Genomic DNA, 12,122 nt, shown 5'->3' on the forward strand with positions numbered 1-12,122 from the left:
TGGATAATGTATATCTTAATGTATATTTTATTTATATGACAGGCGACACTAAGTTGCGATGTTGGTTACAGAGCTTTTATGTTTAAAGACTTTAACGGAGATGTTTAGATTCAATAAACTCTCTCATGTTCTCAGAGTACAGGGCTGGAGACCGTGCCTGCGCCGGCAGGGGGGCGGTGGTGGCTCCCGAGCCATGGCCTCCCCGGGAAACAGACCGAGTGGCTCTGCCCAGCCAGGACCAGGGCTGCAGCCCAATCTTTCAGTCACCCTGCTCAGCACAGTCCCAAACAAAAGGCTTAGAAACCCCCAGAAGGTGCGAAAGGGACACACCTGCCGCGTCTGAGGACCCTGGGCCCCCATCCAGGAGGACTGGTGCTCCTCCCTGGAGTCCTCCCATCACTAGAGCTGGCACTGTGGCCCCAATACCGGGCTGGTGCCCCAGGCTCTGTCTGCAGCTGGTGTCCACCTGGTCACTGTCCCTTCACCCGGGCAGGAGGCCGGCCTCCTTCTCCACCAGCCGGCTGACCGTGCGCAGGGCCAGGGGCAGGGCTGTGTTGACGTCGCGGTGATAGCGGGGGCTGCACACCTCCGGGCTCGGCGTGAGCACGAACTGGGCCACACTGGGCATCTTCAGCAGGTTCAGCAGCTCGGTGGCCCGGGTGTGGATGGCCTCCACGCCCTCCTCACCATGCGGGGATCCGGCAACAGGGCTCTGGGCCAGTGTCCTCATCTTTGACAGCAACAGAGCCACCCTGGGGATGACAGGGTCCCTATCAGTCAGCTGCAGATACTATCCTCGGTGGACAGGGGTCTGCGTGGAAGGGGCCAGCCCCCCGAACCCTGGGGAGCCCGGCTGGCATGGCCCAGGGAAGACCTCAGCAGCCACGTCTTTCCCCACACACAGCCAGCAGGTCTCCCCCCACTCCCCGACCAGGCACCTGGGGATCAGGTCTTGGCTGCGGGAGGCCAGCTTGGTCAGTGTGGTCATAAGCACGGTGACAACCTGCGGTGGACACTTGGGCAGGGCGGCGGAGGGGCGGGACTGGGTGACCTCAAACAGCAGGGCCTCCAAGGCTTCGAAGAACTTGTTGATCTGCTCCACGGTGCACCTCCGGTCATAGGTCACCGACAGGTATTCGCCAACGGCCCACACCTAGGCCCAGGGACAGAGGCTCAGCCCCCACCCAGGCCCTCCTCTGTCGGGGGTGGGAGAGGCCAGCGTCTGCCTTACCACGCTGGTGACCATGCTCGCTCTGCCGTGGACACCGCTCACGCTGCCCAGGAACTGCAGCAGGTGTCTCGCCAGCTCCACCACCAGGGAGGGCTTCAGCTTGCACAGGGCCAGGAACTGGGCGCTCAGCACCCTGCCCAGAGCAACGCACTGCTGCTGGGCTCCGTGCGGCCCGAGGCGAACAGGGAGGCATCTGAGCAGCTGGGTGAAGGCTGCACTGTCACCCCCCTCCCCAGAGACAGTTTTGCCTCATGGTGGGGCAGGCTGGGACCAGCACGGTCCTCAGGTGCAGCCATCAGGCCCTGGGGGCGGGGTCTGCAAGAGGGACCTGAGCCGGCTCAGAAGCTGACAGCTCAGCTCGGAGGAGGGAAGGCGAGGGGAGTGCTCCTAAGGGGGCACAGAGGAAGTGGCCGGGGCTGCTGCGGGCACAGCCTGGAGGGTGGAGCTGCAGCCACCAAAGAGGGGGTTGAAAAGCCCAAGATGCGACCCACCGACAGGCACAGCGATACCTGCCCAAGGGCTACTGTGGGGGCGTGCGGGAGGGGCCCACCTGTGCACTCGGGCCTCGAACTGCGGGACTCGGTAAAGTGAGTCGCTCCTCTCCAGAAGCAGCAGCACCAGCTGGTTGGTCAGGGCCCCACTGGCGACCTGGGGAGGGGGGTGTCAAGAGGGCGCCGCTCAGCCGCACCGTCTCCTCCTGCCCTCGGGGGCTGCAGAGGGGCCAGAAACTCCTCAATCCCACGCTCAGGGACATGGAGCCCCAGCTGGAAACACCAGGGTGCTGGAAGAGGGTGGGCCGAGGAGGGGCTGCCACTTGGGGCAGGCCCACGCCCACGCCCACCCTGTGGCTCCACAGGCCCCCTGCGGGCCACCTCAGGGCTCTGCCTGTGGCTGAGCATCCGGTTTATAGAGCTCCTCAGGTGTGGCTCAGGTGGGACCCACCAGCCTATGGGAACCTTTATTTTGGCCTCGGAGGCAGACACCTGCAGACCACGGAGGTGGCAGGGGCACCAGGGAACAAACTGCTCTGGCCCCAACTGTGCCACTGGCCCGTCCTAGGGATGGGAGACAGGGTCTGGTCCTTTCCCTGTGAGTCCCCCTGACCCTCAGAGCAGCTGTGGACAGGAGGCGTGACACGATGAGCCGACTGCAGCGGTAAAGGGCGATACCGTGGTCCTGGCCCTGGGCCAGCCCCTCTGTCCCCAGTTGTGTGAGGCCCATGGGAACTGGGCAGCAGGCTCACCTGGGTCACTGCTGAGAAGAACGCATGGAGCAGGGTGGGCATGGCCTCAGCGCACTGGGCCACCCGGGCACAGCTGGCCATGGGCTGCAGCAGCTGGTGGAGTGGTGCCAACCTGGGGACACGCAGCACAGCCCCCTGAGCGCCCGCCCGCCCCCCAGCAACCACAGACACGCTCTGAACGCATGAACCTGTGTGACCTCAGGCTGGTGCCTGCAGATATCAGGGCTGGTCACAGGTGGCCTCCCCATTAGTGTCCCCCTCATGTCCCTAAGCCTGTGCCCACCAACTCCTCACACCCCAGGACCACCTACCCGCGGGGCTCAGGGAGACCCCAAGATGCCAGCACACGCGGGATGGTGGCACAGTCAGGGCTCGCTGAGCTGCGGGCGGTTCCCAGCCCGAGGCCCCTACCTCTGTGTGGTGCCGCTGGCCTTGGGGCGCAGCAGGTGCTGGAAGAGACCCTGGAACTGTGGGTCCCGGAAGGCCTCCAGGCAGCTGGGGTTCCGGAGGGAGGTGTCCCAGAGCGGCCTCTCGGATGCAGCCGGCCACGACCTGTGAGTGCAGACACCCGAGGCCAGGCGGGATGCAGGCTCCCGGCACAGGCCACCCAAGTTCTGATTCAGCCCCTGCCCTTAGGGGCACCCGTTTGTCAGGGAGAGACATGAGCCAGTGTCACTGTAACACACAGCACCCTGATCCAGCTGTGCCCTGGGGTGATGGAGAAGAGACAGGGCACGGGCCCACAGGTGGCTCTGCCACTGAGTGTAGGGACAGGCCACAGAGCTCCAGGGCTCAGGGGCTGCCCGAAGTGGGTGGTGAAGGGCAGGACCCGCCCTGCCTTGGAGGTGGCTTTGCAGGACACAGTCGCCAGTGCAGGGGTCAGGAGCACTAAGGGAGGGGCCAGAGAGAATGGCTAGCTGGATGGCACAGGTGGGGCTGGCACAGGGGACACGTGGGGACCCACCTGAGCTGCAGGTCCAGGGCCGCGGTCAGGCAGGGCAGGTCGAGCAGGGCGTGCAGCATCTCCACGGCCGTGCTGGCGTCCACCAGAGCCGGGAGGAGCGCCACGAACTCGGCGGTGAGCGCTGGGCTGTTCCAGGCCAGGAACTGCAGGACAAGCACAGGGCTCAGGCGGGGCCGGCACCAGTGGGGGGCCTGTGTGGCCGGGACCCATGGCTGCCATGAGTCTGCCATCCGCAGGAGGGGCTCAGGGCCTGTCCCTCCCCCATCTTCTCCCAGTTCACTGTGGTCAAGGAGACTGAAAATACTTCTTAGTTCTTTCACAACTTATTTTTTGCTTTTGCATCCGCTTTGTATAATTAAATCAATCATTTCCCACCTGTTACTGCTTTTCTCTGGGAGAAGGATTAAGTTCCCAGCTGGGTTTACAAGGCCACACAGGGAGGTGCCGGTTGCAAAAGATGCGCCAAAACCCAACGGCACTGAAGGGCCGCCCGCACCAGGCAAGGCCCTAACGAGAAATCCTAGACCATAACCCCGCACAAGTTTTGTGAGAACAAACTCACAAAGTCCCAGCTAACTACCCCATCCCCAAAGGAGCCACGCGCAGCTTTCTCTGATGGTGACACTGTTGACACGTGACAATGCATACACATCCCGGGCCTCCCCACCTTGCCCTGCACCCGCATTCCAGGCCTGGGACCCACCAGCTCCACACCCACGGCCAGGCTCGCCCGGAGGCGCCGCCGGCGGCAGGAGCAGGCCCGGCCCTGCACCCAGGGACGCCCACACGTGCCTTAAAGAGGTTGGGGAAGCTCAGCGTGAGGATGCTGAGGTTCCCGCCGAACAGGTGGAGGTTGTCCCTGCAGAACTGGACGAACTCGAAGGCCAGCATGGGGCTGTGGAAGAGCTCGGCGGGGACCCTGGTGAACAGGTGCTGGTACACGGCTTCCGAGTCCACCGCGGCTGCCTCCCCTGCCAGGGAGCCAGAGGCCGTCAGCACACACGACCCCGACATGAGCACCTTGAACTTGTCCTGGAAACACTTCTCTGCTGCTTAGGGCCCCTCAGAGTCTTTGGCCAAGTCTCCAGGACACCAAAGGCTCTGAGACACCTTACACGGGGACACTGCTTAAGTCACACACCCCACGTCTCCCAGGGGCCACAGGCAGCTCCTCTGAGTAACACAAGCTATGGAACATTCTTTGAAAGGTGCCAGTTCCTTGACGTTTGGGTTTCATGGGCCAGTGTCATGGCATAGAGAGTTTTGAAACTGACATAAAGTTGATGTTTCATTTTGCCATTTAAAAACGTGAAGATCAGGCCAGGCACAGTGGCTCACGCCCGTAATCCTAGCACTCTGGGAGGTCGAGGTTGGGGGATTGTTTGAGCTCAGGAGTTTGAGATCAGCCTGAGCAAGAGCAAGACCCAGTCTCTACTAAAAATAGAAAGAAATTATCTGGACAACTAAAAATATATAGAAAAAATTAGCCAGGCGTGGTGGCACATGCCTGTAGTCCCAGCTACTCGGGAGGCTGAGGCAGGAGGATCGCTTGAGCTCAGGAGTTTGAGGTTGCTGTGAGCTAGGCTGACGCCATGGCACCCTAGCCCAGGCAACAGAGTGAGACTCTGTCTCAAAAACAAAAAAACCAAAAAAACCCCAAAAACGTGAAGATCATCCCTGCCTAGCGCCAGTAGTCATAAAACAATCGACATCTAGACCAAATGCGAAGGGAGAGCCCCGGGGGTAGAGCCGCCCTCCAACGAGAACACAACACAGCTGGCCTGCGGGCAGCGCTCACCGTGCGTCAGGAAGAACCGGGCCAGAGGCAGCAGCACCCGCACGCAGGCCGGGTCCCCGCTCAGCCGCCCGTGCAGGGCCTTCAGGCAGGACAGGGTGCGGTAGAGGAAGGACGGGTCCTGCCGGCACAGCACGTCCAGGACCAACACGGCCTCCATCAAGCACTGCGGGGACACGAGGCCGCGTCGGAAGGGTCTAGCGCTGCCGCCCCCGCCCCCTGGGCCCCCGCAGCCACGTACGGCTTTCTGCAGGTCGGAGTCCCCCTTCCTCAGGGCTCCTGGGAGGACGGGAGAAAGTCAACTCGGCTCTGCCGCAGCCTCGAAACAGCGTTCTGGAAGCTCCGGGTGAGGACTGGGAGAGGAGGGGCAGGACAGGCAGGGAGACAGCCGGCCGAGGGGGGACGCGGTGGGGGCTGAGGCCAATGGGCCCAGGAGGGACGGGGTCCAGGCCTGGGCTGGGACGTGGCCCTAAGGGCACAGGTTCTGTCCGATGCTGAACTCCCTGGGCTGACCCTGGAAACAAAAAAGCCTCCTGCCCCAAACTCGCTACCCGGGGTCCCCAGCCCCCCGAGTGGCAGCTCAGTGAAAACCTGCTGCCCCCGACTTCCCTGACAGCGCCCCGGGGCGGGGCTGGAACTGGCGGGACTCACGCCGGGTGCTCTGCTCGATGAGGCGCTGGCAGTACTCGAAGGCCACCTCCCTCAGCCGTTCCCGGGGGGGCAGGAGGCGGCCGGCGGTGGAGGTGGCAGAGATCACCGACAGGGTGGAGCCCTCCAGCTCCGACTTGTCGTCTGTGGAAGGAGAGGATGCTCAGGGGGACAGTGTGTGGCTCCCTGAACAGGGACACGTTCGCTGCCCCTAATGGAAACACAGGAGAGGAGGACACGCTCGGCCGGCCTCCCGACACGTAGAGAGTCACCGCCTCGGGGTACCCGGGCTGCCTCCGGCTCTCCAGACGCCCTTCGGTGTGACTGAGGTTTCCTCCCCCGGCAAGTGGCTAGCAGACCAGGAGTGCAGCAACGTTGTCCCAACAATCTCATCGCTCTGGCTGCTCCCTGCACACCCATGAGGGCGTCTGAGGGCCTCCTGGGGCTGGCCGAGGGCACCCGCGACGCCGGGCGGTGTGCTCAGCTCTGCCCCGAGTCCACAGGCCTTTGCTGCTGGCCTCCTGCCCGCTGGCGTCTGGGGCACACCCGCGTCCCCCTGCCTCCTGCGTGCATCCCCCGCTCGCCCGCCCACGGCACACCTGCCTCCCGCCCTCATCCCACCTGTGTCCCCCCTGCCTCCTGCACTCGGCGCACCTGTGTCTGGGGCACCCGGGCCCTCGGGGCCGCTGTGCAGCAGCCAGGCCCGCAGCATGGAGAAGGCCTGCACGTTCAGCCACTGGTCCTCCGTGAAGTGGTGGCCCGTGGACAGCACCGTGAAGAAGTCTGTGGCCACCGCCCCGTCCACTTCGGTGATGGGGCCCGGCTGCAGGGGAAGGACGGGCAGGGCTGCAGGGCTCCCTGGGCCGGGAGGGCGGAGGGGACTGAGGCCGGGAGAAAGCTCTCTGGCTACTCAGGAGGGCAGACGAGAAACCTCGCGAGAGCCTGAGCTAAGAGCACGGCCCCGGAACGTGAGCCTGAGATCTGTGAAGCCCCACAGGTGCCCCTCTGCACCTGGCAGCGGCCCGCCGTCTGTGGGTGCAGAAACGCCACGGCGACCCCAGGCCTCCCACACCCTCCTCCGCAGGGCCTGGTGTCAACCACACAGAGCCAGAGCCAGAGCCACAAGGGCTGGAGGCTCTGACCCTGCCAGCCCAAGCCCCCAAGCGGAGGCAGGGCTGGCCATGGTGGGGGAGGGAGGTTTGGGGTCACTGAGTCCCCTGAGGTCCGAGAGCAGCTGTGGCCTTACCTGCCGGGCTCTGGACGTGGAGAAGAAGCCGCCGGAGTGCGGGAGCCCTTGCTGGACGCTGGCGTAACGGAGCCAGTCAGTGAGCCTCTTGCTGAGCAGGCTGGTCTGGTCTGCAGAGGGCGTGGGGATCACGTGGACGGAAACAGCTAAACCCTGCAGGCGCCCGGCCCCACCTGATGCCTATAGACCCTTCCCAGACAGCAGGCAGCTGCTCCCACGGGGCCCCACGCCCTCTTCCATGAGGAGCTCCCAGGCCCCTGCCTGCCTGGCCCACGTACCCTCCTGGAGGGCGCCTGGGCTGAGGCCCACGACCTTCGCCATGACGGGGAGGAGGTGCCTGAGGCTGGGCCCCTCGGGCTGCCGGCTCTCCAGGGCCCTCAGGACGTGCTGGGCCACGGTTCTGACCTCCTCTCTTCTGTCACCCTGCAGAGCAAACACGGGCCAGGTGCTGAGAGCTGACCTGCCCCAGTGCCACTGGAGAACAGCTCTCTCCTGTTTTGGGAGACTGCAGCGGTCCCCGTGGCCACCAGGTGGCCAACTTGTCAGAGACTCTCCGCCCGGATCTGCCCGATCCCCTCCGGTGAGGGGCTCTGCTGAGCTCCTGGCGCAGCAACAAGGCATCCGGTCTGAGAACATCTGGAACAGGGACGGTGGGATTCTGAAGGCTGCTGCTCTATTAGCTTAGGTGATGCCACTGCTGTGTGGCCAGGAATGTCACCAGGGTCAAGAGTCCTGGGATGGCTACTCCCAAGACCCGGGAAAAACAAGAAGGGGGGTGCGGGAGCAGGCAGGCGTCTGCTTGTTCTAGGTAATTCCGCGTGTTGGTGTCCTGGCACACCTGAGACTGTCGAATAGGACGGGAACCCAAGTCGAGTTGGCCATGCGGTGTCAGCCCACTAGTGGGACGCAGGCCAGCTGGGGTGCTCCTGAGGCCCAGGGCCAACTGGAGCAGTGACGATCGCGTTACCTGGGCCAAGAGGACGGAGGCCACCAGGCTCAGCTGCCGGGTGTTGTGGGTGTGGTCGCAGGACAGGGTCAGGCTGTCAGAGGGTGACATCTCTCTCAGGATGGCGGCACAGAGAACCTGGAGTGGCTCGGGACACGCAGGCAGGCAGAGGGTGGCCTGTAGCAAGTCCACACATGTCTTGTCCAGCCTGGAAGGCGAGACCCCAGTGGCGGTGACATGTCATGCCCAAGGCAAGAGCACCCAGCACCCCAGAGAAGCTGGCCCGGCTCTGGACAGAGCGTTTTGTATGTGAGGACCTTCAGCGCTGGTTTAAGTGCACACAGGACTCAACCCCCACGGAGCGTCTGCGTGAACTGTGGGGCACAGACAAGGCTCTCCTAAAGCCACCACGTTAGGAGCTGGGCCCACGCGGTGACCATACTCACCTCCGGTTATACTTGGTGGCCGAGACGATGAGGAAAAGCCTCCGCAGACAGTCAACGGCGTCCGGCCCCAAGTCTTCCTCCCGCAGCAGCTTGCTGAGCCGGGAGCAGAACTTCCTCAGCTCCTCGGCCTGGATCTCCCTAAACAGAGAAGGGGACGTCGGGACCACGTGCTGCTCTCAGCCACAACAGCGTGACCCTTGGGCTGAGGGGAAAAAAATCCCACTTTAGCAAAGAGAAAGCCGGGTGTGTGGGGACGCTGTGATCCTGCCACCCGCAACGCCTCTTGAGGTCAACTCGCCGACGACCCAGACTGGTTCCTCTCTGGCCGGGCGGGACGTGGGAACAGGCCACTGCCGTGACACGCTGCGGCAAACCGCACTGAAGGAGACGCCGCGCATTCACGTTAGCTATTCCTGGAGCAGAAGAACTAAAACTGATTGTTTTTAGGAGCCTCATTCAAAAGTGGGAAATTTAGTCTAAGGTTGCTTTTCAAAACACGTCTCCAATGAACCTTTCCCTCCTGGGAAAAACAGTTGAACCTTATACATTAAAGAGCAAATGTTCTGGTGTGTCGTAAGATAACTTCTTACGCTAATACTTCATTGGCTTAATTTAAAAATCTCTCTATTGAGCATAGCCACAGATAAGATACTGAACAAAGTCTCAAAATGGAAACCTGTTTTTAGGTTTCTATTCCAGTCTAAAAGGCAAGAAAAGGCAAACTGAAGGAGCTGCTGAGCTAGGGGCTCCCTGAGAAGGTCCCCATGAGGCTGCCACCTGCCACTCCCCAAGCTGTGGCCAAAGCCACCACTTTGCCCACTAAACCCATCTGTCCATCAGCTGCTGCAGCCGGAATCTGGGATCGTGAGAGCGAGACGGGGAGACCCGGCATCTGGGCTGAGAAGGTCTGATGAACGCCTAGGGTCGAGATCCTGGGCAGTCCCCCATTTCCTGTTCTTCCTTGAGCTGTCAGATAAATACCAGTGGCTTGCTCACCACCCCTGCCCCTCATTTCCATTTGCTTACTTGAGCTGGCCAGAATCATGTTCTGTCACCAACAGAGAACAGAGCAGGTACACGCGGGTGAGGAAAGGAGAGAGGGACACAGAGAACTGGTCTAGGACTAACTAAGGTAATGATGTTGAAACCACAATCACCAAAAGAGACTGAGGATGAAGCTACCCGATCGTCTTGTAATCGTAATCAGGAATCTTTCCCGAATCTCTCCTCATCCCAACTGACTCCCCTACAGCAGATCCTCCTGACTGCAGGCTTCTTTCTAAAGGGCCAAACCTTTCCATAGCTCCCCACTGCTTTCAAATCCAAACTCCTACGGAGCCTAACGTCGCTTACCTGGCCCCGGCCGCTCCTTCCCTCTCCAGCCATCAAGCCCTGTTTCTCTTGCTTCTGCCCCTTTGCGAGGACCCCTACCCCAAACACTCCCCACTCCTTCCCCAAGCTTCGAAGTAGTTTCCTCTTCACCCTGGACCCCTCCCATCCTGCTGTGCACTCCCTTCATGTCCCCGACCTATGTCTGCATCCTGCTTTCGCCATCTACCCTTCAGCTTACAGAGATGTTGTTTTTGATAACTTTTTCCACTCTCGCTTTCCATATCTCTGACATATTTAGAGAAACTAAAGTTCACTCCAAGTCCTAGCTCTCAAACTGTGGCTGTTTATTTTATTTTATTTCATTAGAGACAGGGTCTCGCTGTGTTGTCCCGGGTGGAGTGCAGTGGTGTGATCACTCCTGGCCTCAAGTGATCCTCCCACCTCAGGCTCCTGAGTAATTTTTAATTTTTTATAGAGACAGGGTCTCATTATGTTTTCCAGGCTGGTCTCAAACTCCTGGCCTCAAGTGATCCTCCTGTCTTGGACTCCCAAAGTACTATGATTATAGGTGTGAGCCACCACACCCAGCCCATAGCTGTTTATTTTAAAATGCCACCGGAAATCACTTGCTTAAATAAAGTATATTGCGAAAACTAGTAAGCCCCAACTAAGAGGTTAACTTTCTAGAAACCCAAACAGAAGACCTGTATAACTCATGCATTTTACATAGGCAAGCTCAAACCCAGTCTATCCTCAACATGCCCACCCACCCAAGACAGACACAAAAACAGAAATTTAAGTAGTGAGCGCTATTTCTTTTGCCTCTCATTACACAAGCTTGAATAGAATGTGAGTGGGGAATGAAGTTTCAGTGGGTTCATTTTTACTTGTCTCTTGGCAAGCACTTTGTGGTGAGCATGCTGCATGCTGAGTGAATGCCAGTATTTTTCATGTAATACAGTCCCTAAAATCAAATAAACCATACATCTGTCTGGTACTGAAGGGCTTACCGGGAGACAGTGCTGCACACCCACCAGGCACTTTACTAAGAGATTTTCAAGGGTTCTTATTATTTATTTATTTTTTTTGTAGAGACTGGGTCTTCCTATTTTGCCAGGCTGGTCTCAAACTCCTGGGCTCAAGCAATCCTCTTAGCCTCAGCCTCCCAAAGTGCTGGGATTACAGGAGTGAGCCACCGTACCCAGTCTCAAGGATTATTTTGACCAGAGATTTTTGTCCTGTCCACAGACTTCAGAACTTAATCCACATTCAGAACCTTGCTCACTATAATTACGGCAACTCAACCATCCTAGTCTTTCCCACCAGGTGGTCCAGCTCTCAATCCAGATTGATTGGTTTTTAAGTTTACCAAGGGCTTGTGGTTCTGGCTGCATTTTCTTCTTTAAAATAAGCAGTATCAAGTCTTGGTGGACTGTGGGGCCTGCACTCTGCTTTCTCCCATGACTGGTCAGTTACTGGGAAGCCGAGAACAGAAGGTGGTGGGTCAAGTCTCAGCCTAGCCAGTGCATCCGCGCCAGAGCGATCTTTCCAAATCACAAAGCCCTCCCAGGGCTCCCCCAAACCCTCCGGTGGTATCCAGCTCTGTGACTTGGCACACAGTTTAAGTGCCAACAAGCTCTCCAGCCTTTGTGGCTCTGTGCTCTGACTCTAAAGCAAATAACATCTCCTGGCTACCCTACTTCCAGCCAGACGTGGAGTTGTCACCAGGCCTTTGGCCAGACTGTCAGCTGGGTCCTCCCCCCCTCCCCCCGCCCACTTCCCTCCAAAGCCCTGCGCAGGCGTCACGCCCTCTGGGACCCAGCTGGGTGCTCCCCCGACCTCCGCACCCCACGCCTGGCCCGCGTCCCGCCGTCTCGGGACGGGTCCAGTCGGGCTCCCACAAGTCGCCGGCGACTGGGTCCAGCCCTGAGACCCACCCCTGCGCCCCTAGGGAGAGATGCGGGAGGGAGCCCGGGCCGCAGCATCCCCGCACCTGGCCTGCTGGAGCAGACTCTCCGCGCCCACGGTGAACATCCCGCCGCCGCCGCCGCGCGACTTCCGGGCCGCCTCACGTGTCGCATCACGTGGGCAGGACGGGCAGGCCGTCGGCCAATGGGCTTCGGCGCGGAGCCTCTGGGGCGGAGCCTCTGGGGCGGGGACTTGAACACCGAGGCCGTGGGTCCGGGTCTGCTGCTCGCGGTTTTCGGGGTGGCTGATAGTGGGGCTCAGAACCTCAGGATTCCGGAACCTGGAGGCTCCGAACCTCGGCAC

At 60.5% G+C, this 12,122-nt stretch overlaps 1 protein-coding gene across 1 annotated transcript; it reads right to left on the reverse strand.

Annotated features, from left to right (window-relative positions):
• Positions 1–176: 176 nt before the first annotated feature.
• AP5Z1 (adaptor related protein complex 5 subunit zeta 1) lies at positions 177–11,894 on the reverse strand. The gene is made up of 17 exons (XM_069486621.1): positions 11,845–11,894; positions 8,520–8,657; positions 8,095–8,281; positions 7,406–7,550; positions 7,128–7,237; positions 6,536–6,704; positions 5,885–6,025; positions 5,475–5,512; positions 5,237–5,399; positions 4,231–4,409; positions 3,439–3,581; positions 2,886–3,026; positions 2,475–2,586; positions 1,782–1,879; positions 1,232–1,364; positions 939–1,153; positions 177–752 (listed from the first exon to the last, which is right to left on the reverse strand). The coding sequence occupies exons 1-17, from the start codon at positions 11,883–11,885 to the stop codon at positions 482–484; spliced, it is 2,424 nt and encodes an 807-aa protein (XP_069342722.1). The 5' UTR covers positions 11,886–11,894; the 3' UTR covers positions 177–481.
• Positions 11,895–12,122: the final 228 nt, after the last annotated feature.

The sequence above is a fragment of the Eulemur rufifrons genome, chromosome 14, assembly GCF_041146395.1.
Source record: "Eulemur rufifrons isolate Redbay chromosome 14, OSU_ERuf_1, whole genome shotgun sequence".
Classification (NCBI taxonomy): domain Eukaryota; kingdom Metazoa; phylum Chordata; class Mammalia; order Primates; family Lemuridae; genus Eulemur; species Eulemur rufifrons.